The sequence below is a fragment of the Eurypyga helias genome, unplaced genomic scaffold, assembly GCF_000690775.1.
Source record: "Eurypyga helias isolate BGI_N326 unplaced genomic scaffold, ASM69077v1 scaffold22017, whole genome shotgun sequence".
Classification (NCBI taxonomy): Eukaryota; Metazoa; Chordata; class Aves; order Eurypygiformes; family Eurypygidae; genus Eurypyga; species Eurypyga helias.
In genome coordinates, this window is record NW_010260087.1 from 26,116 (window position 1) to 52,488 (window position 26,373).

General features: G+C 48.7%; 1 protein-coding gene across 1 annotated transcript in view; it reads left to right on the forward strand.

Annotated features, from left to right (window-relative positions):
* The window catches only part of MYT1 (myelin transcription factor 1), a 41,785-nt gene that overhangs the window by 10,357 nt on the left and 5,055 nt on the right, over positions 1-26,373 (forward strand). Inside the window, 16 exon segments of the mRNA XM_010154933.1 lie at positions 130-160; positions 3,467-3,529; positions 4,230-4,477; positions 5,247-5,683; positions 5,686-6,139; positions 6,777-6,911; positions 8,272-8,362; positions 9,971-10,084; positions 11,533-11,747; positions 14,338-14,543; positions 15,241-15,510; positions 16,152-16,306; positions 18,547-18,609; positions 18,827-18,895; positions 22,764-22,826; positions 23,409-23,492. Of these exon segments, the coding sequence (XP_010153235.1) occupies positions 130-160; positions 3,467-3,529; positions 4,230-4,477; positions 5,247-5,683; positions 5,686-6,139; positions 6,777-6,911; positions 8,272-8,362; positions 9,971-10,084; positions 11,533-11,747; positions 14,338-14,543; positions 15,241-15,510; positions 16,152-16,306; positions 18,547-18,609; positions 18,827-18,895; positions 22,764-22,826; positions 23,409-23,492 (2,698 nt within the window).

Genomic DNA, 26,373 nt, shown 5'->3' on the forward strand with positions numbered 1-26,373 from the left:
AATAGAAACCCAGCAGCAGGCAGGAGAGGATCCCCAGAGACCAGGGGGGGTGGGATATCTTGGGGGGGGTTGAGCACCCCTGTTGTGTTTTTGACCTTGTGTTTGTTTCCATTGCTGCATCTTGCCCAGTGCCCACGGAGCTCATCGGCCAGGAGGTGAGGTAAGGACCCTGCTCCTCCTCGGTTGGGGTGGGTGGGTGAGAGGGAGTGGAGGGGGGACCCTGTGCTTGGACTGGCTTGGTTGAAGCCCCACATCTCCTTACAGTCTTGGAAACCTGGGTGAGAGGAGCAAACCATGGGACTGATGGGGTGGAGGTCTTGCTGGGGGCTTATATTGGTGGGCACCTTGTGTCCAACTCCTGGGGGCAGCACTTGGCCGCACACATTAGGGGAACTACAGGAGTTAAAGGGATGGAAACACGAGCTCTGGATGGGTCACATCAGACTGAAGACCCTCCAGCCACCCTCTGTCCCACCCCAGATCTAAACTCCAGCAAACCCCAATGCTTATGCTTTGTGTTACAGGATCATTAGGGACAACATCCTAGTGATTTTCTTTTCGATATATTTTAAATACTCTTGTTGCCCCCAAACAATGTTGTGTCACATCAGTTCTTGTGTCAGAAGCTCCTCCCTTGGCCCCGCGTCCCCTGCTGAGTCACCAAGGTCCTGTTGTCACTCACTGTGACAGTGCTGGCATGCCAACAGCAGCAGCCAAAAGAGCCGGAGCGAGCCTCTGCAGCCCTACAGAGCTTCTCATTATAAATAACAGCCTCCCTCATCTCGAAGCTCCCTTTAAACCTCGCACAAGGGCTTACGCAAGAGGTAGCAGTCTTTAACCTGGACAGGCGCTAATAGCAGGGGTTGCCTTTCCTAGCAGCCTCCCTTAGAAAGCTGTGTGTCAAAAGAGTAATTGGACCTTAACCAACCCAATTTCAGAGCATTTCTGCTCTTCTACTCTCCTATTACTCCGGAGAGACAGGAGGAGCGAGTGGCGGGCATGCCACTTCTCCAACTTTTATTGCTGAACACTTGAGTGGAGGTGGTAATTGGAGCAGGTGACATATAGAAGGGGCAGGACAGAGTGCTCCACAAAGCCATCTCTGCAGCTGTCACCTAATTGCCTGATTAACTGGACGATTAATCGACTAATTGGAAGCAGGGCATCGTCTGCATAACAATAAGAGGCCTTTTTGTCAAGCATATGAAGGCTTCGGTGGCTGTTGCAGGGAAGGAGAGCAGCTTTAATAGACGCCCAAGCCCCTTTCCCTTTTTGGGACTCCTGCCAAAATATGAAACCTCCCCGGAGGAGAGCAGGGATGGGAATGCCTGGCCCAGAGCATGCTGAGCATCACCTCTGCTTTTTAAAGGTACTAACTCGACACACCAAAGCCAGAGGCATCCCAAATCACCACCTGCTTTGGGAAATCGCGATGCTGAACCACTCGGCTCCTTCCTCCGTACGTTTAACTGCAGGCTTCATTTCACCACATCAAAAATCGTGGGGGGGAGGTGGGGGGCAGGGGAATCAGCTTTAATTGATTCAGGAAAGCTTATAAAAGCCTGCAACATCTTCATCAGAGCTGCTCTTGTTTCCCACTGAATAAGGCCTTTTTCAGGCGAGTCACTGGTAACATAAACAGCGCTCTGTCTTTCGTCGTGCAGTCGCTTAGTGTGTCTGGGGTTGCTCAGTACAGAGCAGCCTCAGTCATGACCGAGGGCAATTAGAATTAAACAGACTTTCAGCTCATCAGCAGAGGGAGCAGCGAAGGGGGGAGGTCCCTCTGCCAATTCCGCATGTTAGTGGGAGAGATCTTTTTGCTCGGGAAGGGATGCCGCGCTGGCAGGCGAGACTCCAGGCGCAGTGGGGCTCATGCTGAAAAAGCTGGGAGCCATCCCTCAAGTGATGGCTTCGGAGGATGCTCAGCATCAGGTTGAAATTGGGCCACGATCAAAGCGGACAGCAGGAAGGAAGGATTCCATCACGCAGGGGCCAGGAGGTGCCGCTTACACCCACGGTCGCACAGCCGCCTCGTCTAGGAAGCCGTGTGTGTCCCCTTAGGGGACATGCTGCCGTCATTCGCCCTCTTAGCGTTATCTTTGCTAAGCTAAAGCAAGCCTTCTCCCCGAAGGAAGGATTCCTACTCCCCTGACAGTTCAGTAGCTCTCTCCTGTCCTGGTTTTGGGTTGAAATAGTCTTTGAACAGAGCGATCTGACTTGTGCACGGTGTTCTGGGGAGTTGAGCCATTAATAACCCGACGGTGCACCCAGAGCTGCTGCATCCATTAGCGCACTCAGATCCTCCTTATCCTGAGCTTTCTGCAAGGGCTGAGCTCTCTGCTGAGAGCAGAAATTCTGAGTTCCTAAAGCCTGACTTGGCAGTTGGTACTATTTAATGTTATCCCATGTCTTTTACTCCAAGAATAACAGGCTGGCCAGATCCCCTCTGGGCTGGCGATGACTTCTCCCTTTGCACTGTCACCAAGAGATTTCATTAGTGCTTCCAACTTCCTGGGCCGAGGGTGATACGGTGCTAAATGAGGTTATTAATCCTACATGACTCTAGAATTCCTCAGATGTCAGGCAAGTCACTTGGGCATCCTATAATCAATGCCATAATCTGGTTTTGCCAGAAAATGTTTGCTTTAATGCTTCTTATCTGAAGCCCTTATAGCTCCTGGAGCTGGGACTAATCACCGCCGCAGGGGAGGTGCACGGCCCCGCGCCGAGGGATGCAGCAAGAGGCTGCGTCGCAGCAGCCCGTGGCAAAGACAGCAGCGGCTGCCAGTGCTGCCCAGAGCTCCCTGGAAGTCTTTAACTCATCCTCTTCTGCGGAGCAGCAGGAACAAATGCAGGGATGTGGGAGATCTGGTGACCTAAATCCCATCAGTTTCCCCAAAAGTGAGGCTCTGAGTTGCTTTTGAGGATTTTTGTCCTGGTGATCCATACCCAATGTGCTCTGGCTGAAACCTCCTCGATCCCATCCCAGCCTGTTCTTTCAAAAAACCCCATCTATTTCTTACTGCAAAGAACCCCAGTTCCTTGATAAGCCATGAAATAAGTGAAAAGTCTGTGTTTTCCTTCTGCACCTGGGAAAAAGAAAACTGAAGAGTGGTGGTGGGGAGGCAGAGTGCAGTAGTCGTCTGCTTTTTAAAAGCTTGCTCTTACACATGCAAATCTTTGATTAAACATACTCATAAAACTATAATGAACCGTTCATCTAATCAAACAGGGTGAGTCATTTCATTAATTTTTAGCAAACGGCAAGGCTGCTCTCCTGCCCTCCTCACTTGGAATTCAAAGGGACAAGCTGGACCATTTGAGGGAAATTATCTTCCCTTTCACAGTTATTCTGTTCCTTGTGCACTGGCCCCATTTAACTGATCATAGTTTATACACTTCTAATTAAAAATGAATTTTACGAGTCCTGTTGCTGTTCTTGACAGTTCCTTGTTTCCCTCTCAAGCTGTCCAACCCCAGGCTGTAACGGCTCAGGACACATCCGTGGAAAGTATGCAAGACACAGAAGGTGAGGCTGGGTCAGGGGTAGTAGGGATGGGAAAAGCGCCAGCAAACACCTCAGACACAGATGTTTGCTGGAGAGAGGCTGGTTCAGAGCAGCAGCCAAACTCATCTGCCCCAAATCTGACTACCAAAGAGCCAGTTTGCTATCCCATGAGGGATTCTAGACGATCTGCTTCACCAGGCTGACAGTAGCCTTCCCACAGACCCCAAACCATGGCACAGCACCTGGCTCGGGCGACTGGGGTTGATGGGTGCTGTTGGCAGGTGGAGATTTTTGGTCTGCTCAGTGCCTCAGGACGTGAGAACATGCAGGCTGCCTTCGAGGCCACGCCAGCCTAAACTGATGGTTTTCATCACCCTATAATGATGGAATCAGAGCAGTTGGTGGACATGTCCCAGGGTTCTGCATCCCCTGTCTGGTTTCCTGGTGGCCATCGCCAACAGTGGTGCTGGGAGCTGTTGGTCCTGCTACTCCATGGGCCAGACTGCTGGAGTGAGCACAGCATCCTTGCGCTGACCTCTGAGTGAAGCTGACATAGTGGCATAAATTCAAGGTCTGAGAGCAGATCTTTTGGCCATGTAGGGTTAAACCAGCCAAAACTCCGGTCTGATGGATGAGGCTTATTTTTTTAGCGTGTGTGTTTGTCCCACTTGCCTTTCTCACTCAGCAATGCCTCCTCTCTGCTCCTTGATCCCATCTGCAGTTTACAAAGCTGCCCTCTAGCAAAGAAGAGGAAACTTCAGGATGCGGAGGCTGAACATCTGGTGTCAAAGAGAAAATCCCATCCGCTCAAGCTGGCCTTGGATGAAGGCTACAATGTCGACAGTGACGGCAGTGAGGAGGCCGAGGTGAAGGAGGAGTCCGGCTCTGATGAGTCGGAGGGGACGCTGGAGGAGGATGAAGCGGAGGCGGTGGAGCAGGAGGAGACCCGCAGTCCTGAGACGGCAGAAGGTGCTTTATCATTATTGATTGCAGAGCTGTGTTCTGCAGATGAATAAAGGGCAGGGAGTGTTAATAACCAGGAGTTATAGCTCTTCTGAATTATGTACAGGATGGGTCCTTCAATTATTCTGTTCAGTGGAAGCACAAGAGCAAAGCTCTGGTTACGCTGAGAGGGGGTACACACAGATTGTCTCCAGTGTCTTAAAAGCGAGATCTTTTGCATCAGGGTTGCTCCCTGGAGAGAGATCCATGGAAGCACAGAGAAACTCACTGCATGCCTCAGATGGCGGAGGGGAAGGCAGCCAGGGTCCCACACTGGTGCCTCAAGGGGTTCAGCTGCCTTTTCTGGTGCAGGATCCGGCCACTCTCCGAGAGGAGTGACAGACAAATGAGCCGGGGGTCCAGCCGGGGTCCTGGCACTGCATCGGACCTGGTTTGGAGCCCCTGGTTTGGGGAGCACTGGGAGCAAGGGGGCCAGATGGCTGCTGATGGGGGGTGGGGGCCGGGACGCCAGGTGCATCTAAGCCCCCAGAAGCTTCCATGTGGAAATCACCTTTCTACCTGCCATTCCTAGGCTGCTCCAGGGGTATAACAGCCAGGCTCTGGTTTCAGTTAAGCTTAAGTAAGACAGAGAGATGTTCATGAGCTTATGGAATTCCTTTCTTTTCCTTGGCGTTTTCTTTTTTTTTTTTTTCTTTTTCTTTTGCTCCTTTTTTTCTTTTTTTTTCTTTCCCCCCTCTTCTTTGTTTTCCTTTTTTCCCCCTCCCCCCACCCTCAGAGAGAAGCCCAACAAAATCAACCCATTATGGACAAAACACGGCAACAAGTACGTCTGGGCCCAGCAAGGCCAACTATAGCAGCTATCAAGAAATAATCGCCAACTCTCTCCTCAACCTAGGCCAAATAGCGGAGGAAACCCTCGCCATCGAAGGGCAGCTGCCTGAAGCTGAGCTCCAGGTCTCCAAGCCGCCATCCAACGTTGTGCACCTGGTCCATGAGGATGCGGGAGAGGAGTTAGCGGAGGAGGAGTGTGACAAGGAGATCATCATCCAGACGGAGGATGCTGAGGAGGTCATCGAGGTCACCAGCGAACGCAGCAGCGAGTTGTGTCCGGAGCACCGGGATGATGCAAACTGCGAGGAGGCCTGCAAACTGCAAAAGGCTGATGCAGAAGAAGAAGATGAAGAGGAGGAGGAGGAGGCGGAGGATGATGATGAGAGGAGGAAGATGAAGAGGAGGAGGAAGAGGAAGAGGAAGAAGAGGAGGAGGAAGAGGAAGAAGAAGAGGAGGATGAAGAGGAGGAAGAGATGGCTCCTGAAGTGATCTGTGAAGAAGCTCCTCACACTTCTCAGGACACCCAGAAAAGCCACTGTGAAGGGCAGTTCAGCCCGAAGCCCGAGTACTCGGTCATCGTGGAGGTCCGGTCGGATGATGACAAAGACGATGACGCCCGCTCCCAGAAATCGGCAGTGACCGACGAGTCCGAGATGTATGACATGATGACGAGGGGGAACCTGGGGCTGCTGGAACAAGCCATCGCACTGAAGGCTGAGCAGGTGAAAATTGTGCGGGAGCCCAGCCGGCTGCCAGGAGAGCACGTAAAGCACTTCCAGGTGGATGAGAAGCAGAGCAAACCGCTGGACAGCATCCGAAAGAGCTACTACGGCAAAGGTATGGGGACGAGCCTTCGTGTGTCTCCTTCCTTCCCATCCCCACCTGAATTTGTCTGCTCAGGACCCCATGAAAACTGGGATTTTGGGTGGTTTCACAGCCCACAGGGTGAATTTAGCCACAAATCTTCAATTCACAGAGGGATGGGGGCATCCTAAAGGTCAACAGCGAATGCACAAAATGATGGTGTCCTCTACATCTCAGCAGGGAGGGGAGTTGCCTGTTGGCCTTGAAAATCCTAGCCTGGGCAGTAGGGCTGGTTTAAAACCCAAGGGGGTTTTAAAGAAGTGGTCGGAGTTCAGCCACAGCGACATGAGGGACTTGGCAGAGGCTGCAGGATCCCCTGGGTGCTGAGCTGGGCTGCCTGCTCTGTCAGTGTGAGCAGCTCCATGCTCCTGGTTGGGTTAGCTGCTCAAATTGCTTTGCTGATTTTAATTTTTGAAACTTCCAGTGTTACAATTCTACCTTCAGAGAAAAAAAAAAAACCCACACCAACAACAACTCCAAGCCCAAAGGTTTCTCCCTGTTTAACTGGAAAAATGATGAGGAGCATCCTTAGCAATTTTTCTGTCCTTTCCACCTCTTCCCTCCAAATCTGCTAACCTGCTTCCCACCGTCCTTTCCCCATAATCCTCAGATCCCTCAAGACCCGAGAAGCGAGAAATCAAATGTCCGACTCCTGGCTGCGATGGGACCGGCCACGTCACGGGACTCTACCCTCACCATCGCAGCCTCTCTGGTTGTCCGCACAAAGACAGGATCCCTCCCGAGAGTGAGTACATGCTGGGATAACAAGGCTTGCTTTCCAAGGGGGATTTTCACTCCTGATGGGTGGAGCTGTCTCAAGGCCAATGAGCACTCCAAATAGTCCCAAATGATGTGAATTTTATCACAAAGTCCCTAGCACAAGCCTGATGTTATTCTTTGGTGTATAATGGAGTTTCTGTCAGGGGATGGGGCTTTTCCAACTCGTTCTGGGATGCTTTTACCCACCAAAGAGTTACCTTTCTTCTCAGGGTGTGCTATAGAAGTTACTAAGTAGTCCTCCCCTTCTTAAAGATTTTTAGCACCATCCTGTGGAGAATGAGGTCCATTCTCAGAAAAATCAAAGAGGTGCTTTAAAAATGATGCCCAACTCCATGCAATGTCACATGTTTTTCTCTATTTGGGATATCACATTGGGAGAAGGGGAAACTTCTTTCCTGCTGTCTAAATGTGCTGGAGCTGCTGTGCAGCAGAGGAGTCATTCAGTTTGTGCAGGATAGCTGAGCCTCCTCCTACGCTCTCACTGCTCTAAAATGCACAAGGTGCTATATTGAGATTCATCTATTCCACAGAAAATATTTATCATCATCATCATAACAGATTTTTTATATATATATATATAAATAGGGAGATATTTTATTCCTACCTCTCTACCAGCATCCTAAATAGCTCTCCCTGTGTGTATGTGTAAAAATCAACATTGTATGTTTATGATAATGGCATAATAGACCAAAAAAAAAAAGGAGCACTTCTTTATCAGTAATTTCAAAGGTTGCAGACCTGCCATAAACACAGAACTGCAGGGAAACAAGGAGAAAGTACAGCTATCTGCACACAAGCTTGAATGCAAGAAAAAATATTAATAAATAAGTAACAGAGGCTGTGTGCTTTCGAAAGGCTTGCAAATCAAATTATTTTCTTTACTTTTAAGGTCAGCGCTGCAGGAAGCAATAATCCTGAAGATTAAAATATATATATAAAAAAAATCAAACAAAGACTAGTCCTAAGGATAAACGCAGAGATACAACTTCAATCCCTTAAAACTACCTGAAACTGGGAGGTCTGGCTCCAAAAGGGTAGTGGGTGGGAGGGGCTGGAGGGGGGAAACAGGATTGCAATCAGCGAATGAGGAGAAAGCCCAAGCAGAGATGCTAATCTCGTGCTGACCCGAGCACTGCTGCCTTGTAAATCCTTTTTTTCCCTGCGCAGACCAATTCTAATTACAGCATTTCACGTTCCCTGATTTCTAGGAAACCAGCGTACAAGACTTGATGATTTTGTCTTTTTTTTTTCTTTTCTTTCCTCTGATTTTTATCAAGTTGTTTTTGCTTCCCTTCCCCTTTCCCCTTCCCCTTCTCGCTCTGAAGTCTTGGCGATGCACGAGAACGTGTTGAAATGCCCCACGCCAGGCTGCACAGGACAGGGTCACGTCAACAGCAACCGCAACACGCACAGGAGGTACCAGCATTGACTTCTCCTCCATCACACCCAGGGCAAGGATGGCAGCAGGGCAACCGTCCCCCAAAACCTTGGCTTTTGTACTGAGAGCTGGCACACCTAAGGAGGGCGAAGTAGGGATGACCCGAAGACAAAGAACAGTATGAGAAAGCAAGACGGGGCAGTGATTTCTGTCTGGACAGGAGAGCAGAGCAGTGCTTCCAGGCTTATAGGTGGGACTGTGGAGGGGTAGGTGCAGGTGGGAGTTCGTGGAAGAGGTGTTTGGCACTAGGGAAGCAGAGGGTGCCAGGTGAGGCTGACTGGAGGGTGATGTTTGTGCTCGGTGGTGTGGCACTTAGCAGGATTTCTAGGAATTCCAACAATATTTAGGCTGAAGTTATTGATGAGCTGGGTATTTGGGTCCTCTTGTTGTAGGACGTCAGCCCAGATGTGGTCAAGAGGGGACAGGGTGGTGCTTTGGGACCTGTAATTACACCCCGTGCACTGGCTTTGCTTAAACTTGAGCACTTTTACAAATGGCATGGCTGCAGGGGGAGGAGATGATGAACTTAAAAGCCAGAAACCTTCCAAAAAGCCAGACTAGCTCGCACTACAGGGATGCACTCATGAATTTACGTTTTACCATTCGTTGCACTTGATCTTAATTGGCAGAGGGTGACGGCTCTGTGAATGTCGATGCATTTGCAGGCGCGAAGTGAGTTCGTGTCGTTACTCATTCAGCCGTGGAAGAAGCTGGTGGATGCTTCATCGTAGCAGCTAGAGGAAAATCAGGGAACTCTGCTCAGTTAATTGGGAAGCTCAGTTTGGTGCAGGCAGCAAGCGGTTGCAGTGAGATCCAAGTGATCCACTGATGTTAGCGCATTATGGAGAAAGCTTTGGGTACCTTGGTTTGGGCTGAGACCCGGAGGGGTCAGAGCCCTGAATTTCACAGTGGGCTGGGCTGGGGTTCCCTTGGTGCTGGCTGCTCCGGTGATGAAAGTGCCAGTGATGGCTTGGGGTCAGCTGGGAACATGTGGGTTCTGCTTGGGAGTGGGTTTTGCCTTCCCTGAGCAATCGCCATAAGCCAAGCTGTCCCGAAGAGGCAGAGCCAAACTCACACCTAGAGCGTGTGCGAGCAAAAGCCATTACAGCCCCAACCTCCCGCAGGCACCAGCACGCTGCCAGCCGTGCACATCAGAAGTGCAAATGTTTCCCCCCGAGTGCCCCTCAGAAGGCTCCCTTCAAATGGCCCCTGCAAAAGATCCAAATAAATACAAATCAAAAATGCCATTTAACTGCTAAAACCACTCAAAGAAACCAGCCTGTCCCCTTCTGCCCCTGCTGTGCTCACCCCGGGGGGACTGCCTCCTTGATCCACCTCTGGGCCCTGGGGATGCTCACCCTGGAGACATTTGGCACTTGATGTTTGGCTGCTTTGCTGCTTGCCAAGACTAAAAGTAAGCTAGAATAATGATAATAAAAAATATCTCTTTAAATGCAGACATTTTTCTCATGGGCTCAGTGCAGCTCTGCATCCCTGAAATGAAGATTTTCATGCTCATCCCTCACGCTTGGTTTCATTCTTTTTTTTTTCTTTTTTTCCTCCTCCTTTTCAAAAACCTCCCACAGTTTATCTGGGTGCCCCATTGCTGCTGCTGAAAAATTAGCCAAATCGCATGAAAAGCAACAAACCCAGTCTGGTGATCCTTCGAAGACCAGCTCCAATTCTGACCGGATACTCAGGTACGTGGGACCGCGGAGCCCGGCGCAGCGTAACCGCGCTGCCCCAGCCCTCCCCGCGATGCCACGCTCCCACGAGCAGCCGTCACGGCTCCCTCCGGCCGTATCTTGATACTGCTGAGTCCTGTTATTACGATCATAGGTCTCACCAAGGTGGGGAGGTATCTGATTGATGATCCCAGGGAGGGCATTGAGGACAATGCATTGCTTCTGTAGCATCAATTAATGCTGAGGCTACAGGCCAAAGGGTTTTACCAGTGCAGCAGAAGGCATTTGTGCCGATCGCTCTGCAATGCAAACTGCCAGAGAATGATGGCTATTATATTAGCATTATAAGTAGGGTGGGCTCAGGGAGGAGGGGGAGGAGATTTAAGCTACATATAAATCACTTGATGGCAGTTTTGCGTAAGTCCAGACGCTTGTCTTCCTTAGCCTGCACGGTTCAGAGGAGAGAAACCAGCCACTCATTCCCAAACCAGTCACATTTATTTTGTTGTTTCGCCCGTCTCTATCTTCCCGGGAGAAAGGGCTGTCTCACATTAAGGATGTCCCTGATAGATGCTGGCTTCCGTAGCTGATGTGATTCACGAGGCTACAGATGGATTGTAATATGGTTACTTATTTTGCAACGAGAGCGGGGTAAAAACCGCAGCACCAGCCCTGAGCAGCGCTCCTACAAAGGCCCTGAGGTCTGATTAATTTATTTATTTGCTCCCCAGAACTGTCGAACATCCCAGTGCTGAGAGCTCAGTGCTTTGGAAAGGCCATTTAGAGCAATTACTTATTTATTTGCGACGGAGCCCACGCCGGGCGCAGAGCGCTCTGAGCGTGTCACGAGGACGGTCCATGCTCCAAGGAGCTCCCGCTCCGAGGACTCGCTGGCGGAAAGAGGTCAGGGGAAGGAGAATAACAATAGACCATTTATATACAATTTATATGCAAGACAAATTGATTCATGATAGGCAGCCCAGCGGAAGCAGGTCTTTAGGGGGGACTCTGCAGGCAGGGGAGAGGATCTGGCGCTTTTGTGATGAATCCGCAGGGGGAAGCGGAGCTAAACTGGGGTCTTCATGCCCTCCATGTGCCATCCTGTGGCATGGGTCCCATAAATGAGCGACGCCCAAGTTTCTGCTCCTGTAGGAAAATCCTGCCACACCACGGCAACCTGCACGAGTATTGTTTTGCATGAGATCGACACCTTTTAAGTTTACCTAAAAAGAGAAAAAGGGAAAAAAAAAAAAGGGGGAGGCAAATAATAAAAAAGGAATCTAAGAGACCCAGACCAGATGCGGACTTGCTGAGGGAGAGCAAAAGTGCTCTTGTGCCTCCTCTTTCCCAGCAGCGCCTTTGGGACAAGGTGCAGCTACGCATCCCATTGCACCCAGTCCCCTCCCAATAGCCACCTTGTCAAAGAAAAGAGAAATCACTGTTGCTCGTTGTTTCATCCTCAGGCCTATGTGCTTTGTGAAGCAACTGGAGATCCCTCAGTATGGAAGCTACCGGCCCAACATGGTCCCAGCAACCCCCCGGGCCAACCTGGCCAAGGAGCTGGAGAAGTACTCCAAGGTCACCTTCGATTATGCAAGTTTTGATGCTCAGGTTTTTGGCAAACGCATGCTTGCCCCAAAGATTCAGACTAGCGAAACCTCACCTAAAGCCTTTAAATGTAAGTTGGGCGCAGGGCTGGGTTTTGCATTTTCTGCCTTTCTCAGCGTGTCGCGAGGCTTTTGGGATCATGACTTCTGGGTGATGGGGGACTCCGGGCTGAGTTGCTGGATCTCTGCAGCAAAGCAGGGGGAGAAATGGGCATGGGAGAGGCTGAGATGGGTTCTGTGGCTTTTTCGGGGGGGAGAGGGGAGCCTGTGGCTGCCGGTAAAGCTTTGCTTGGGGGACAGTCGCTTTGGCTTTGGGAAGAATTGCACCAAGTGATAGGAACATTAATCTGGGTGATGTCTCCAGGTGGGATAAGTTACACGGTTGTCCTCAGTTGGTCCCCGCTGCTTTGCAGTTCATATCTATTGATCTGTCTTTCCTCATCTAGCTAAATGGATTATAGTTTTCTTCTCTTCCATCTTACATATGACTCCACCCATTTGTCTTTTCTGCTGTGCTCCCATCTCCAGCTCTGCTCCCTATCGATCACCCACCTCCTATCTCCCTGCTCTTCCCTATCATAACCACACACCTCTGCCCCGTCCCAAGGACCTTGCACTGGTTACCACACCGATCAAAAGCGTGGGTGACAATGAAAAGGCAAAACAAACCCTGAGGGTCTGGGCTGTCAGGAGTAGGAGGGAAACTCCATGGGGAGCCAGCCTGCTGCAGGCTGCTGTTAAACCTCCTCCTTCCCTTTGACACTAAATGCTTACCTGAAGACATCTTTTTGAGGGGAAAAAAAAAAAAAAGATTTAGGAGCCCAGTTTGCAGAAGTCAGCAGCCTCAAGAGGGCTTTCTGTCTGGCTAATCCCACTTCCACAATCCTGTTTAATCCTGATGCAGCTGCTCTCTAAAAAGTGCTCCTACTTGAAAGCATCCCGGTTGTTGCACTACAATGGAAGCGCCCTTTATTACAGTACTAAATCTGTAAGGGATCAGACAATGAAATTGGATGGAGGCCAGAGAGCACAACTGCCACTGTCATCCTGGGTTAGGGCTGATGGAAAAGTAATTTGTTTCCCAGCACAAGTGATTCGCCTGCTGAATAGATTGTGTTATTTGCAATATTAGCGAAGAATTTTCAGGGTAATTATACTGACAAAAATAATTCCAGCAGACCCACTAGGATAATCCTTTCTATTTTTTCTCGTCACTTATTTTACTAATTTGCTGATTGCGAGTCTATTAGTGGTAGAAATACTTATGAAATGGAAAAGCATCGCTGAGCCTACGGTGTGAAATTGAAATTGGCATCTCACGATCCTGGATATTGTCAGGTTGGGCTGGCGAATACCCGCTCCCCGCTGCAAAGACACGGATTAAACTGGACGCGAAAACAAGCAGCCATACACAAGAATAACCATGTGGGCAAACCTCCAATGAGTTAATCAAAGCGACAAGATGAATATGATTGCCAATCATAGCAGGGAAATCTGTTCCTTTCACTGAGAACTTATTTTAAAGAGATCTTCATCCAGAGGGATTTATATTCCCCTGCATGTGTGTGCATAACTCCCATTAATGTCAATATGCATTATATACGCACACAAGGAGGAAGAAAGCAGTCCTTGGGAAGATTAGCATTTTATGGTGTCTTATATTACAAGTTTGTAATGGGAATAATGAAATCGCTTTGCTCCGCAGCCATATCAGCCGAGGTTGTCTCGCTGCTTTGCCATCATCGGGCCAAAGCTTGTGGGTCTTCCCTGGCAAGATGCCCACTGAAGGGGGTGGATTTTTTTCTCAAAAAAAGGAATAGTGAAATGAAATAAAAATCTGAGGATTTTGCTAATTGGTTCAGAATACAATCCTGCGATTTCAGATGATCCCCAGTTTGTCCCCACTGAAACTGCTGATTTCTGAGGGACTCTGTGTGGGTCAGGGCCCTCCTAAAGGGGACCAGGTTCACGATCAGGGCAAGTTTTATTGTGGATTAACCCTGAGAAAGACTCACTTTCATTTAATAGGGTGTAAAGAGAAATTGCATCTCCAGGATTGCACTGTGTGCACTGCAGTGTGCGGTAACCGTGCGGTGTCGTGGCCGCATGCGGCTGTGCAATAAATCCTGTTACTCAGGCATATTTAAATGATATATCAGCTGTCAGAAAATCCATATTTCACTGGTGTCATCATCAAAAGCTCGTATTTCATGGCCATGGATTTGCTATTAATGTAATTATTTGAATTGTAAGTTTTCAAACGTGCTACAAGAAATGTCCCCGTAAGTCAGCTCTGCAGACAAGTTATGAACATATGGAGAACAATAAAAAAAGACCCAGGAAGCTCCTCTAAGCTTTCTCCTTTAACCACTTCCTCCAAGAAGTAGCTGTAATGAAGAAAAGCACTCATGTTTGGGGGACTTGATGGCAGAGTCAGTTAATTAATTAAGTTTTCACACAGAGACACCATTGCACAAATCGCAGCCAGCACTGCTCCTACTGCACATCCCCGGCAACGAAATACCCCGTGGCTCGGTACTAACCTCAGCTTGCCACTAGAACTGCTGATATTTTAGTTGTGTCAGACTGACTTAACCTGTCACCGCTGCCTGTGCCGGTTATACATTAGCCTTGTGTTGTTCCTTTTCTTTTTCATTCCAGCCAAACCTTTTCCAAAGGCCTCTTCCCCCAGCCACAGCCCCTCCAGCAGTTACGTGAAGAGCACTTCATCTTCCTCCACAGGCTTCGACTACTCCCACGACGCCGAGGCTGCGCACATGGCTGCCACTGCCATCCTCAACCTCTCCACCCGTTGCTGGGAAATGCCGGAGAATCTCAGCACGAAGCAGCAAGAGGCCCCCGGCAAGGTGAGATGAGCTTGCCTGGGGACCACCGCTCCAGCACCCAGCAGAGTGGGTTAAAACTTGGTGTTTGGGATGGGAGAAATACCCTTTTTTTTTTTTTTTTACTTTTCCTTTATTTTAATCTTTAAATATAGAGGGAATGCGGACTTGTCACATACCACCTTTCGCTCCCTGCTTTGGGTGAGGCAGTTTGGAGGAGCTAATCTTGGCACTTAGTGTGTTAGGGAGATGCATCGTGACTCAACTTACCCATCTGAGACGAGCATCGTTCCTAAGCTGAGTCTCAGGGCTGGTTTCAGTTGCTCACTGGTCTGTATCTGATGCCATTTGAGATTCCCCAGTTGCGTCCAAGCTACCTCCAGATATTTTTCAGAAAAACACAGGTTTTTCAGAAGTCCCATGTTGCATCCCCATCCTTGGGCAGATGACTTAGATATCATGGGGCATCTTAAATGGCACTAGATGCCTTTGTCCAAGCAACTGAGTCAAAACACCACATTGCTGGTAGCAGAGGAGTGAATTGCATGGCATGTTTCTGAAAATATTTATGAAAGATCATCCCTTTCCATTCAGTTCCTCCTAACTGACTGTGGAGAGGATGGGAATAACCTGCCCCCTGGCACAGCAAAAGATAAATGGGGGCAATTCCATAGGGAATTGCTGGTAGCTGCTAACGTTGGGCGTGTTTCCAACCTTTCAGTCCATGGACATTGAGGTGGATGAAAATGGGACACTGGACTTAAGTATGAACAAACACCGCAAACGGGAGAGCACCTTCCCCAGCAGCAGCAGCTGCAGCAGTAGTCCCAGCATGAAATCCCCAGATGTGTCCCAGCGCCAAAACAGCACCAGTGCCACGAGCAGTACCATGACCTCCCCCCAGTCCAGCCAGACCTCCCGCCAGGATGAATGGGATGGGCCCATTGACTACACTAAACCAAACCGTCAGCGGGAAGAGGAGCCAGAGGAGGTGAGCTGTGACTTGATATTTAAATAGACCCTCTGGGTGGCCTGAATGCCATGTTTGTTTGCAAGGTTGTCCCATTTTCCCCCAGAACTCCTAGTTTGCTCTTTGAGCCTAGGAAAGACGTGTTATTAGCTTTGTCAGTGCTGCCAGTCATCGTCTGGGGACAATCAGGCAGGAGGCAGATGCTTTTGCATCTGTTGGGATGCTCTTGCCAAGGAAGACCCCACCACTTGCGTTGTCCTGGGTCTGCAGTGCTTTCCTCATTGTAAATCCTTTCAGCTCATTTGCTCCAGTGGTGCTCTTGGTGATGTTCCCCAGGATGATTTGTATCTGCCATTAGCAGATGTCACTAATGTTAATCTTGCAGGTGCAAGATGAGTGTGGGGGATTGCACTGATCTTCATCCCTTCAAGACCTTGGGAGAGCCAGGTGCATATCCCTGCACAGACGTGTCTTACACACTTCTATAAAAAGAGAAAATTACAGACTATTTGACCTCTGGTTTGGGTATTGTGAGGCGATTCAAAGGCCTCAGGAGTGTTGGCAACAGCGCACTAACAGGGATGAACCTGGGATCCTTTCCCACCATGGCTCAGCAGCAATGACCACCACCACAACCACTTTTCCTGGCTGTTCTCTTGCAGTCAGAGCCTGCTGCCCACTCTTTTGCCTCCTCGGAAGCTGATGAGCAGGAGGTGTCAGAGGAAAACTTTGAAGAACGGAAGTATCCAGGGGAAGTTACTTTAACCAACTTCAAGCTTAAGTTCCTTTCCAAGGACATCAAGAAAGAGCTGCTCACGTAAGTCCTGACTTCTTGTCTCTTCCTCCAAAATGTACACAGTATGTACCCAGGACAGCCAGGCTGGTAGCAGACAAAATTTATTAGCAAATACATTTTGAAATTGAAGTGTAGTTCCTTTTCTTACTGTGACTGGTCTTACCTATGTGGCTTAAATGCAAACACAGACAGAAACCCTATCCCCATAAAACTGCAGATTATTGAGGCAAAATGCATTCCCATATGGCCTTGAAACTCTGCAGTGATGAAGGGAACTTTCTCAGGAGTTTGGTGCTCTCAGGATTCATGGATGTGCATATGGAAACCTCCTTGCAGGGCCCATTTGTCCTGGTGTTTTCCTGTCAGAGAGTTTCTGGCACAGTGATGGAACCTGCCCAATCTCCCCTCAATGAGGATGTTGAACCTCAAGATGCTTTTTGGGCAGGCAGGACTTGGCTGCTTAATGTAGAGCAGAGTCCTATCCCTGTGATACTGCAGGGCCAGAACATGTGACCTATGCAATGTGAGATTGCATCTTACACTGGAGAGAGATCTTAACCAAACCGCGTATTTGTGGTATTGGGTGGGTGGAAACATAGAGTCAGGTTTATTCTGTTAGATGGAGTATTGGCCTGCATCCACACTGATGCCCCCAAACTAACGATTAATGTTGAGAGTCCATTAATGTTTAATGGAGGTTGTGATGGAAAGGTGTCCCCTTCCCAGGCATCCCAGCAGATCTGCTGTGTGTGGGCCTGTGCATCTGACATTCCCATATGTTAAACAGGGAAGAGTCAGCATCATTTTGCTGACCTTACACAATGTAGCTCGTTATTTGGCTACGCAAGCAGGAAGCTGAGGGAGCAAACAGGCAGGGAGGAGATCCGTGGGGGCAGAGCAGCAGCAGCATCTTCCCTAAAGGAACAAAGCACAGACCAGCTGTCCTATGCAAGCTCTAAAGGCCTTTTTTTTTTTTAAAGACCCAGCAGTGATGTGAATAGCAATTTCTGAGGTAGAGCCCTGAAATCCTCCAGTGCTTTAATTGTATTATGAGGGTAGAGAAATTTCCTAGATGGAAACAGCCCTGGGATAAACAAATGGTGTCATCGGCAGCCCTGAGCCTTCTCTCACCATTTAGCATCCTTGATCTTTTCTGGCCCAAGGGCTATAATGAATTAGCTGTAGTTAACTCTGGACCAGACTTGCCTGCTGTGTCTGGGTGTAGTTCTTGGGCCATCTCTCGGTACTGACGGCTGTCACTGTGAAGATCCTTCTCACCTCTGTCTTCTCGCCACCCGCCTGTTGGCACACAAGTGGGTACCGTGTAGCAATACTTCACTGCTGCTCAAACATCTTCCTATCAGTGCTGGCTCTAAAGCTCACTGTGTTTGTGTGGGTGCTGTGGCTGTGAAGAGGACTCAAGGGTGAGCAGGGAATAGCTGCATCCCCAAGACTCTATCTGCCAGGCCAAACTCTTCCAGGACATCCCTGCACTGTCCCAGGACATCCCTGCTCTTTTGCACACACCCTGGCCTCAGGCAGGCAAGGCACGACTGTGCCAGACCCTCACTGATCGTGCATAAACTGGATTTTATTCCCTGGACACTGAGAAGGGATGACACCTTTTCCCATCACCCACACAAGTGCAGTTCTGGGTGGAGGGATGGGTGGGAAAGGCAGCGCAGCAAAGGCAGCGGGTGGGATGCGGCAGCTTCTGTCTATCCTCGGTGCAGGAGCCCCCAGGCATGCGAGTCAGAGGTGTTTTCAAGCCTTTCTTTGCAGCTACAAGGGCAAAAAATCATTTCAGAAAGCTGAAATCTGACACTTTCAGGGAATATGCTGATTCCCGCAGCCAGAGCTTCAGTACTGCAAAAATCATGCAAATGGGCAGCACCCAGCCGGTGCTGTTTGTGCCACTCAGCAGCTTGCCTTGTCTTCCACTGCCACCGAGCAAACCAAGCCACTAAACATTTTCAACCCTTTTTTCACATTTGCCACAAATTATTTCATTTTTTTCCAATTTTTTTCTGAGCTCTTGGGACCAAAAAACGGGAGGAAAGGGAGCTGAAAGGGAAACAGCTGGTTTATTTGCATGCAAACACACACCAAGGTCCGATGGAAGGAGCCAATGTAAGGATTCTGGCTGAGCCCGACCAGACAGACCCCGAGGGGGGCTCAGCTGGCTGGGCAGATCCGTGGCTCCGGGGGAATCCATTCCTTCCCAGCACTTAACTCTCATTGTTGTTGTTGTTGTTGCCCAGTTGCCCAACCCCAGGCTGTGATGGCAGCGGACACATAACGGGAAACTATGCCTCTCACCGCAGGTGGGTTGACCTTTTTTTCATGGTTTGGACTCTAAAGACAACTTTTTTTTCCCTTTTAGTTTGTTTTTTGACCATGTGGAAAGTTTGGTTCCGTTTCCTCCCCACCTTCTGTTGCCCCTTTCCCTCCCCACACCCCGGCCTTTTTTCTTTTTCCTTTTTTCTTTTTTTTTTTTTTTTTTTTTTTGCTTATCCAGGTATTCCATCTCTTCTCTTTCAGCCTTTCTGGTTGTCCTCTTGCTGACAAGAGCCTCAGAAACCTCATGGCTGCCCACTCTGCTGACCTCAAGTATGTTTGCGCTCAACTTGGAACTTCTTTTTTTTACTTTTTTTCTACCCTTTTTTCTCTCTTCCCTCTCCCTACCCCCCTTCTTGCTCTGCTTTTGCTTTTCCATCCCCTCCCTTCTCCTTTTAAAGAGACGATCAAAATCCGCCTGTGAGGAGCAATGGTGGAATCCAGCCTCCAGCTGCCGCGTTGGGAAGACTCAGCATCACGGAGCAAGGCTTATTTTGGGGAGGCGGGAATCACGGCAATGATCAAAATAACCTGGACCCCTGGAAGGGTTTCCTTTGGGCACTGGAGACGTGCTATTTTCTTTTTCATTCAGTGTCTTTTCCCAAGCTCTTGTTTCCCTAGAGTGTGCCATAACCCTTTTTATTCAACGTTTTTGTATGGCTCTCCAATAATCCAAAGCCCAGATAAAGGCACAGGCTTTTTTTTTGGGTAGAGATGCAGCTGGGAAAATACCACCAGGACACAGTGAAGCCAACTGTTTTGGAGAACCTAGGATGCTAATTTTATGCTAAATTTAAGGGATTGTTTGGGATGCCATGACAGAGGTTCCTATTAATTTTCACAGGAGTTTGATTTGTGCGGGAATGAAAGAGGGAGTGAGCAAACACTTGGTGAGGTCTAAAATTTCTGCATTTAACCCATACCTTTGGGGAAAAGCTAATGTGAATTTTTTGTCAATATCCCTTCCATGGAGCCAGCCTATCTTTGGAGGTGATTCTCCTCTTAGCTCCCTGCTTTGCTGAATCTAGTTTCAGGATTATTTAGATGCTGAGATATTCATAACCATAACTGAAGAGCCCCTACTGAGAATAAAACCCCACGGAGGACTCACATTGCACAGGCTCATCATTAAAAAAATAACATATCCTGTGTCCTGTCTGCCATCGGTGATACTTGGAGCCATGGTAAGAGAGTCAGGTGGGAGCCCCTTCAGTCACTAAGGTGGTCAGTAAAGCCCCAAATGCCCTTTTTGGTGGCCTGGAGGCCAGCATGGGCCTGGACTGCTCCGCACCCAAGCACTGAAGTGGGTGCTGGTGTCAGGAAAAATGTTCATTAACTGCCTGCTCCTTATCACAGAGGTGGAAAATGTAGCCGGATTAGTTGATATTAATAGAATATGCTAGTGGATGGAAAGGACTCGCATGATTAGCACTAAGTACACTTAATCACACATTATGGACGATATACATTTTGAAGGAACCTCTTAAGAGAGCTTTGCTGAACTGGTGTTTCTCCAACGGCCTTAAAGAATAGCCGAGTGACCAGGCAATTAGCGTTAAAGATATTAAAAGCTCTCAGGAACATTGCCCATTTCCAGTAAGGGCCCAGAGAAGAAGCGAACAGGGTTGTCCCCAAGACCTCGCATCATGCTGAGCCTTGCTGTGCAGCACCCCTTGCTCCCCTTGGGCATCCGATGTCAGCGCTTGTTGTCAAAATACTACATAAAACAGGTCAAAAAAAAGACATTTTATTTTATTATTAAGTTATTTCCCAAGTACTGCCTTTTTTTTTTTTTTTTCTTAATGTCCTGATGAGGAGGAAAAAAGAGGAGGAAGGAAGGGAAGAGGATTTGGAGATACTACAGATAGCGCAGTCATAGCTTTTCACAACTTCTGATAAAGCCATGTCAGTGTTTCTATTATAAATTCTATTTCTGGGGTTAATATCCCTGATATAAGAAAAATAGCTCCAGGCTGGAACATGCAATAAAAGGTCTCTGTCGGTATGATTTGTCTCCAGATAATTAAAAATAAAAATCAAATCACTTCTCTCCCCTCTTTAAACGTCCTGAAAGGCAGAAGGAGATAGGTGTTAGTATTTTCGTAATTTCATCCCACCCTGAAGCTACGACAACAAAGAAACAGTTTTGCTTTCTACTTAAACGGCGCATCACAGGGAAATGTCACAGACTTCGCCTCAACCTGCAATTTCTGAATGCATTGGAGGATTTGCACCCTCATCAAGGTCCTGCTGGCTGTGTCCCTTCCCTTACTGCAGCAGCCCGATGTGCATTTATGTTTTCCTGGGTCTGAGCCTGCTGAGCCTTGTCCTGACTCAGTCTCCCTGCCACCTTCCTGGGACCAGGACGTGTCCCTGCTCTCTCACCCTAGGTGAGGTGCTGATTTTTTTTCTCCAATGGAGACCTGCAAATGTCAAACTCTCCCTCAGAGCTGGTGCAAAGAGGCGAATTTTCATATTTTCTGACCACAAAAAAAAAAAAAAAAAAAAAAAAGAGGACTTTTAAAAAGGGCATTTTCCAAGCTGCAGAACTAAAGGCATCTGTGGAAATCATTGTTCCGTTGACTCTCAGGGTCCAGAGCACCCCAACTTTACCACTGCCTAGGTCAGGCACCAGCATGTTGCCTTTCCCAAAGGCACTGACCTCAAAGGCTGTCCATTGGTTCACTGAGGTGTCCTGGAGACGCATCAATCCCTGCTCTGCTGCTGGGTAGCAACCAGTGGTACCCAACCAGACACTTTAAAAATGGGGATCAAAAATTGGGGGCACAGCAAAAGCCTCCCTTGAAGAGAAAGGGCACTCTGCAAGCTTGTGGTCATCCCATGAGTTTTGCTCGCTCCAGCTAGGAAGCAAGCGGCCAAGCATCTCCCGCTCATCCCACGGTGGCTCCATGGATTTCCTCCCCCCAGTCCTAATCGCTTGACTCAGACGGCGCTAGCTAATTGGCAGGCTGGCGCACACAGCCTCGGCAAGGGCTCCTCGCCTCTCTTCCTTGTCCCCATGACAACTTTTATGTCTGCTGTGTCACCTACAGCATTCAGAGCAGATCTTTGTGCTCGTGGTACTTCGTATCCCCTCACCTTTCTCGCTTCTGCGCCCTTAATGATGTGGTGCTTAACTCGCGCCATTATCTTCGCTGCCGCTCGGTCGGGCTCGCAGCCCCTGTGAGCTTTTGTGCAGGTTTGTGTGATCACAGAAGTGTTCTCCAGACTTTGCTTTCAATCACGTCCCGGAGCGCTGGATGCTTACCTTCAAACCCATGATCACGGCTGCATCTTCAAAGACCCCTTTGTAACGGCAGCGGCTGTGGACCAATCTCTGCACTGAAGCACCAAAAGCTGCTGGTGCATCGTGCACGGTGACCTGGTGGTTCCCAGCCCGAGGTCCGGCAGGCAGCTGTCCCCCTGCAGACCCCCTGTCCTTTGCCCATGGTGTTACGGAAGGAGGACACCCAAGGCTAGCCCAACTTTTCCCCTCCTATTCCTTCATTACTTCCCATCAGAGGCATCGGCCAGTTTTGGACTGTGAGGACTCTCCTGTGTTGGGGTGTCTGTTTACCCTCAGTGAAATTATTCCCTGCCAAATCACCCAGACCTAAGCTGAGACCTTCTGTTGGGCTTCCTCTTGGTGTTGGCCAAGGTGGCCCCTGATGGGAAGCCTTGATGTCCGGAATTGTAGGCTGTGTTTTTGGCTTCTTGTCTATGCTTGCATCCAGCCCCTTGGCCTGCAGTGGTACCTGCTGCCTCCTTATGTCTTCCTCAGGAAGATGGACACTGTCCTGGAGGTCTTTTTTTGGCTCATAATCTCCTGAGCTGTCTCCTTTGTGAAGGTGGGACCCACGTCCCTCTGCCGGAGAGCAGCCACCCACCACATTCCCAACATCCCAACATCTTCCCACTGATGTGCCTCTCCAATGCCGACACCGTGCAGAGATGCATCGGCTTTGGTGCTGTGGATATTACGGACCAGACCTTGTTCTTACGGAGAGAGGGAAGGGGCAGGAAGAACAAAACCTGCTCCTGTGCTGACAGTCCCTCTGTTTCTCTTTGAAATGAGCTGTCGCAAAGCGCCGCTCCCCTGCGCACATCCCCGGGCTAATCTGAGCCTCCCTTTCCTCTGCAGGTGCCCTACTCCTGGTTGTGATGGCTCTGGTCACATAACAGGAAATTATGCATCGCATAGAAGGTAAGATCTCCCTTAAATTATTTTCTCTGTAGCCTCTTTTTGTTGTTGTGTGTGTGCGTGTGGGTTTTTTTTTCCCTGCAGTGGGCAGAGTTGTAAAGTTCTGAATAAAACATTAATGTTACTGACAACTGAAGCCTATTTTCATCCCTTTAATCTGACTTCTCTTTTTTTTTTTTTTGATGTTTCCAGCATCTGATTAGAAGCTCCCTTCAACAGAATAAAAGACAAAGGGTCAGATTTTAGCTGATGCAATGTTCCTGTTAATAATGCTACCTATTTATGACTTCTATTATCACTTTAGAGCATTAATAGCGGAGATCTGAGCCTTCTGTTTCTACAATTCCATTAAACAGCAGAGGCTGTTAGCAGATATCTTCTTATCTAGACACCATTAATTACTGTCCATCTCCCTCAATTTTTATTTTTTTTCCTCTCCTGACTTCTCCTCATGATGTGAGGCTGCAAAGCGAGAGAGATCAAAAACACTGTGCCAAATTCAAGGGAAAGATGACTGAAGCGGGGGAATAGCAAATGCAATGATTCTGCCAGTGAGACAGGCCTTTCTTCTCTTTCTAACCACAGTCTGTCAGGCTGCCCTCGTGCCAAGAAAAGTGGGATCAAGATCACCCCGACAAAGGATGATAAAGAAGACCCAGAGCTGATGAAGTAAGTATGGAGAAGACTCCCGAGCGGAGTCTTGGGCTCCCTCCCCTTTGTCTCGCACAGATTTATGCTGGGAAGCAGCATCCATCCTGCATCCCCCCCCATCACTCGCGCTGCTCAGAGCACTGGAGAGCGCACTGTCAAAGCTTTTTTGCTGGTTTCTGGTGAATTTTTCCCTGATACCCAGAATGGTGTTGCAATTTTGAAATTTGATTGGAAAATTGGGTGTTGGGGAGGTAATGGTGTATTTTTTCTTACTTGTTTTTGCAGATGCAAAAGGTAGGTTGGGGGGACACAAACAGTTCCTCTCCTACCTATGCTTGATATAATTCCTATAAAACCCACCAGTGTTGTGAGTAAATGAGGGTAAAACCCCACAGTCAAGCACAATGTTGCAGGTTTTTGGGCAGTAATGGGCAGGTGAGAGGTGCTTAACTCCCAGGAACACTGTAGAAATGGAAACTATCCAGCAGTGAGTTGGGTCAGGATGTGGTAACCTCAAATAAGACACGTTTTGTAAAGTCTTTGACATGGTTGAATATTCAAAGTAAACAGAAAAAGCTTTTCTCTGCTACCCTGGGCTGAATTTTTCAAAACATCCAGGGGGTCTATTCCTACTGGGAACAGAGATTTTAAACCTCTTAGTCTTCCTCAGGAGCTTTCTTTTGCTGTGAAAGTCATTTGTCCTGATTTTTAGTAAGCATCACGGGCTCAGAGCCACGGGGCTGAAGCAAGGTTTGGGATCTGTATCTTGATGCCTCACATAGTTACAGCATGTCAAAGCCTTTACAACAGCATCAGGGCCAGCAGTGACTCCAGCATCCTACTTTTTGTTAACCCTGAGCATCCCCAGCCTTTCTGGAGCATTTCCACTCACCCAAAAGTGCAGGTGAAGGAAGGGAAAAAGAAATGTGGAAAAACTTATGAACTCCCTTCAAGAGTTCCTGGATACCCCTGAGTACTGGCATTTCTGGCCAAGCCCCTTTGGCTCAGCAGACTTTCCCCAAATGTGTCATTTTTCCACATTTTAGCCCTTGAGCAGGTTTTGCCCGGGCAGAGGTGAACACCTCCACAGACCCGGGTTTTGCTCTGGAGCGGAGGCTGAGCTGGAGTGTGAACTGGTGGGTGCGGAAGAGCCTCATAGGGGCTGCGGGAAACCAGTATGTGCCAGCCGGAGGAAGGGCCTTTAAGAAAGAGATGATATTTGAGCCATCTGCTCTGTTCTTATTCCTCAGTCTACAGGAAGGAAAGCTTCCCAGTTAAATGAGCCGTGTGATAATTAGCAGGAGTTAGCAGAGTTTATTAAAAATTAAGCAGCCTACTCAAGAATCTGGGGGAAAAATACATTTTTTGGCTCAAATACACTAAATTGCTGGTGGTATTGTAATGGGATGTCATTAACCAGTTACACAGTGGAGGAAGGGACAAGTGGACTGTCATGCAATGACTATCCGTTTGTTCCTTTTACCGCAGTCGCAGCCCCCCTGCCCACGGCAGGGGGGTTGGAACTAGATGATCTTTAAGGTCCCTTCCAACCCTAACCATTCTATGATTCTATGATTCTATGATTCTCCACGTTTTCCCCAGGGAGATCTGCCCTGCAGGGCAGGATAAGCCATAGCTTGGCTGATTCATGCCTGCCTCATTTGTCACTGGGACCAGTCGGGGATACTCCCAGCAGGTCCACCAGTATGGTTTCTCTGCAAAGAGGTTGCTTCCCAGTACAAGGAGAAAGGGGATGTTTTCCTAGGGTGCAGCTGGTGCTTGTATAGGAACATGGGATGAGCTGTCAGGGCATCCCCAAGACAACCAAGGGTCTCCCCCCACCCCACCTACATCAGGGGTTGGGTGTCTCCTAGCTCCCACTAAAGGTGTCAGTGCTGGGAGGAAAGAAATGGGGTTGGAGCATCACCAGAGCTGGGATTTTCTGGCTCCTAGAAAGCTGATGCCATACACCGCTGGCCTGGCCTTGGCAGGTCATTTGCAGCAGGACCTTGGGTGTAGGTGCAGGCAGTGCCGGGCAGGCTGCGAGGGTCTCTGTGGCATGAGGAGGTGAAGGCATCCCTCACCATCCCATAGCACGTGCAGCAGAGCAGGAGCAAAGCACCACAGCACAAGCATCCCCTCGCTGCTGCCTCCCCCCAGCCCGGGGAAAGCTCGCGCTCTGCCTCCCGCAGCAAAGCGCGCCCGGTACGGGTGTGCATTAAGGAGCCTTTGGCTCTAAATCCATCCTCCGCCTGCACCAAGCGCCACTTGGAACCCGGCCGAGTTTTGCACATTGCCACCGAGGAGAAAGTCATTCAGTCCCTGTTGTTTTTGTTGTTCATCCTTCAAGTAATTTGCTACAGATGTGATTGAACAGATCACCTCAACCTTCAGCCCAGCCCTGGCATAAAACAGAAGCATCCACGGCTGCTTAATTGATCAAACGCTACTGGTGCTTCCGTTAAATAATAATAGTTAAAAAAAAAAAATTTCCAAGCCAGCTTTTTTGGACAATAAGGCTCTGGTTTATTTTTTAACAATGAAAGTGTAATGAAAGTTAAATTAACAACGTAAAATATGTAATGGTTGGGCTGTAAGGGCTGCATAAATGCCAGGGTTTGTCTCTTTTTCTCTTGCTCTTTTTTTTTTTTATCCCTCTCTTTTTCCTCCTGAGGATTCAGTAATTTGCTTGTGATCATATAAAAGCAATGATGTTATGAATTTACTGAGGATCCTGCTGGCAGGGATATTATAAGTGAATTGTGCTGCATTTGCAGCTGATTAAAATCGAGATCAGCATTTTTCAAATTATCTTGGGAAAAGGCTGGGTGTACAGCTCCCCCCCCATTCTGCTGTCATCTCCCTTTTGTACGAAATATAAACAATCAGGGTAATCATT